Source organism: Neopelma chrysocephalum, unplaced genomic scaffold (genome assembly GCF_003984885.1).
Source record: "Neopelma chrysocephalum unplaced genomic scaffold, ASM398488v2 Primary Assembly neopelma1_94107, whole genome shotgun sequence".
Lineage (NCBI taxonomy): Eukaryota > Metazoa > Chordata > Aves > Passeriformes > Pipridae > Neopelma > Neopelma chrysocephalum.
This window is the reverse complement of record NW_020922815.1, coordinates 3,002-6,453: the sequence shown is the minus strand read 5'-3', so window position 1 is coordinate 6,453 and position 3,452 is coordinate 3,002. Positions and strand designations below refer to the sequence as shown.

At 49.4% G+C, this 3,452-nt stretch overlaps 1 protein-coding gene across 1 annotated transcript in view; it reads left to right on the top strand.

The window, feature by feature from the left end:
* Window positions 1-374: 374 nt before the first annotated feature.
* DRC1 (dynein regulatory complex subunit 1) overlaps window positions 375-3,452 on the top strand; it is a gene marked incomplete at its 5' end in the record, with an annotated part of 4,263 nt that continues 1,185 nt past the window's right edge. Inside the window, 5 exons of the mRNA XM_027707636.1 lie at window positions 375-604; window positions 1,829-2,001; window positions 2,113-2,202; window positions 2,488-2,577; window positions 2,786-2,955. Of these exons, the coding sequence (XP_027563437.1) occupies window positions 375-604; window positions 1,829-2,001; window positions 2,113-2,202; window positions 2,488-2,577; window positions 2,786-2,955 (753 nt within the window). The remainder of the gene's footprint in view (window positions 605-1,828; window positions 2,002-2,112; window positions 2,203-2,487; window positions 2,578-2,785; window positions 2,956-3,452) is intronic.

Below are 3,452 nucleotides of genomic sequence, written 5' to 3'. Positions count from 1 at the left end.
ACATGGATCCCAATTCCACAGGGCAGGGAATTCCATGGATCCCACTTCCACAGGGCAGGGAATTCCGACCGGTTTGGGGACATGGATCCAGGAATTCCATCCATTTTTGGGGACATGGATCCCACTTCCACAGGGAGAGAATTCCATGGATCCCACTTCCACAGGGCAGGGAATTCCGACCGGTTTGGGGACGTGGATCAGGAATTCCAGATGGATTTGAGGACATGGAACAGGGAATTCCAGATAATTTGGGGACGTGGATCAAGGAATTCCAGCCGGTTTTGGGGACATGGATCAAGGAATTCCCCAGGGCCAGGAATTCCACATCTCCCACTTCCCCAAAGCCAAGAATTCCACATATCCCACTTTTCCAGGCACTTTTCCGTGTGGGGCCTGGAGCAATTCCGGCGGGTGTGGCTGGTGAACGAGGAAGAGGCCAAGGAATTCATGCGGAAAGCTCTGGAAGCCGATCGGATCATCCACATCCAACAGCTGGGAATTCCTTGGGAAGAGCCGCTCCATTGGTTCCTGGAAAACGTGGGACCCTTGGGAGAGAAGCCGGAAAAAAGGACGGCCCTGCAGGCGGCCCGGGAAGCGCTGGAAGGTGGGAATTCCGGGAATGTTGCCGGGAATATTCCCGACATTTCCCTCCCTGGGAGTCCCCCCGGGATGTTTCCGGGCTTGTTATTCCAAGGTGGAATCTCCCAGGAATCCCCAATTCCAAGAAAACTGGCCATGGATTTTTTGGGTTGTTTTCCATGGATTTCTTGGGATTTTCCTGGTGATTCCAGGGAGAACATTCCAAGGATTTCTGGAGTGTTTTCCAGGGATTTTCCTGGTTTCCAGTGTTTCTGGGATTTTCCTGGTAATTCTAAGGAGAACATTCCAAGGATTTTTGGATTTGTTTTCCAGGGAATTTCCTGCTGATTTTCGGGAGAACATTCCAAGGATTTTTGGGTTGTTTTCCAGGGATCATCTGGGATTTTCTATGGATTTGTTGGGATTTTCCTGCTGATTTTAGGGAGAACATTCCAAGGATTTTTGGATTTGTTTTCCTGCTGATTCCAGGGAGAACATTCCAAGGATTTTTGGGTTTGTTTTCCAGGGATTTTCCTGAGGATTTTAGGGAGAACATTCCAAGCCCAAAGGCCTGGCCATTCCCATTGGGAATCTTCCAGGAATCCTCAATTCCAACAAAAATGGCCAAGGATTTTTGGATTGTTTTCCAGGGATCATCTGGAATTTTCCTGAGGATTCCAGGGAGAACATTCCAAGGATTTTTGGATTTGTTTTCCATGGATTTGTTGGGATTTTCCTGATGATTTTAGGGAGCACGAAGGCCTTGTCATTCCCATTGGGAATCTCCCTGGAATTCCCAGCCCTGCCCTGGCTCATCCTGACCCTTTTGGGATCTTCCCACGGGATTTTCCCAGTGTTCCGAATTTCAGGAAAAGATTCCAAGGATTTTTGGGGTGTTTTCCAGGGATCATCTGGGATTTTCCATGGATTTTTTGGGATTTTCCTGAAGATTCCAAAGATTTTTGGATTTGTTTTCCAGGGATCATATGGGATTTTCCTGAGGATTTTAGGGAGAACATTCCAAGGATTTTTGGATTTGTTTTCCAGGGATTTTCCTGCTGATTTTAGGGAGAACATTCCAAGGATTTTTGGATTTGTTTCCCATGGATTTATAGGGATTTTCCTGCTGATTTTAGGGAGAACATTCCAAGTATTTTTGGATTTATTTCCCATGGATCCCTTGGAATTTTCCTGCTGATTTCCAGGCATCACAAAGACTTTTCCTTCCCTTTCTCTCTCCACATTCCAGAGGAAAACTCCGGAAAACCTCCCAAGGACGGGAAAAGCCGGAAAAAGAAAACCTTGGGAAGCGGAAAAGAAGGAAAAGGGATTCCCAGAAAACCCGGACGTGGCTCCAGACCCTTGGGAAACGTTCCCAAGGAAACCATCCGACGGATCCTGGAGCTGCTCCGGGACGAGTCGGTGAGCGACGGGATTTGTGGGATGATCCCAATTTTTCCCGGATTTCCTCGGGATAAAGGAGGGAGAAGCTGATTCCCAACTCCGCCCCCTTTTCCCGACCTTTTTCCCAAGGGATTCCTGACGGAGAAGGAGCTGCTGAAGCCGCTGCAGGAGCTGGAGGGGCCCCAGGACACCCTTGGGAAGATCCAATCCCTCTTCCAGGTGGGATTTGGGAAGGGAATGAGGGAAGGGAAGGAGGGAAAAGATGGGATTTAAGGTTCATTCCCAATCAAACCATTCCAGGAGATTCCCTTCCCTGGGAATTCCCTTCCCTTCCCTTCCCAAACCTTCCCAAACCTTCCCAAACCTTCCCAAACCTTCCCTTCCCTTCCCAAACCTTCCCTTCCCTTCCCTTCCCAAACCTTCCCTTCCCAAACCTTCCCAAACCTTCCCTTCCCTTCCCAACCATCCCAAATCCCTCATTCCATGGGAATTCCCTCTTCCCAGGCCCTCCGGATCGAGGACGAGGACGACCTTTTCCAACTGGTGGATTCCTTCCTCAAACACAAATCCCGGGAAACACCAGAGAAGATCCAGGTGGGAATCTCCAGGAATCACAGATCCGAGGGCCGGGAATTCTTCTCCATCCCAAAATTCCTCCCAAGGAAATGGGAGGAACCTCCCAGGGTTGAGGGGTTGGAATCTCCCAAGGAAAACCGGGAAAAGCACCTGGAATTCTGCCTCGGCTCCCGACGTTTTCCACGGGATCTGGGAGATTCCCAGTGGGAAAATTCCGTGTCCTGTTTTCCAGGGAAGTGCCGGGGGGGATCTCCCGGATCCGATCAAGGAGGGAGGAGCCGCTTCCCGGATAATTGAGCTCCGATGCTCCCGGAATTCCCAGAGCTCCGTGCACGTCCACGTGGATGACGTCATGAAGATCCTGAAGGAATTCCTGAGGAATTTCGACAGGCTGAGGTGGGAATTCTTCATTCCCAAGGGTTTGTTCTCCATCCCAAGGGTTTGTTCTCCATTCCCAAGGGTTTGTTTTTCATTCCCAAGGATTTCTTCTCCATCCCAAGGGTTTGTTCTCCATTCCCAAGGATTTTTTCTCCATTCCCAATTGTTTGTTCCCAGGGATTTGTTCTCTATTCCCAAGGGTTTGTTCTCCATTCCCAATGGTTTGTTCCCAGGGATTTGTTCTCCATCCCAGGGATTTGTTCCCCATTCCCAAGGATTTGTTCTCCGTCCCAAGGGTTTCTCCCCATCCCAAACATTTTTCCTCCATCCCAAACTTTTTCCTCCATCCCAAGAGTTCTCCATTTCCAAGACTTTGTTCCCAGGGATTTGTTCTCCATCCCAAGGGTTTGTTGTTCGTTCCCAGGGATTTGTTCTCCATCCCAAGGGTTTTTCCTCCATCCCAAGGGTTTGTTCCCCATTCCCAAGGGTTTTTTTCCCAGGGATTTGTTCTCCAT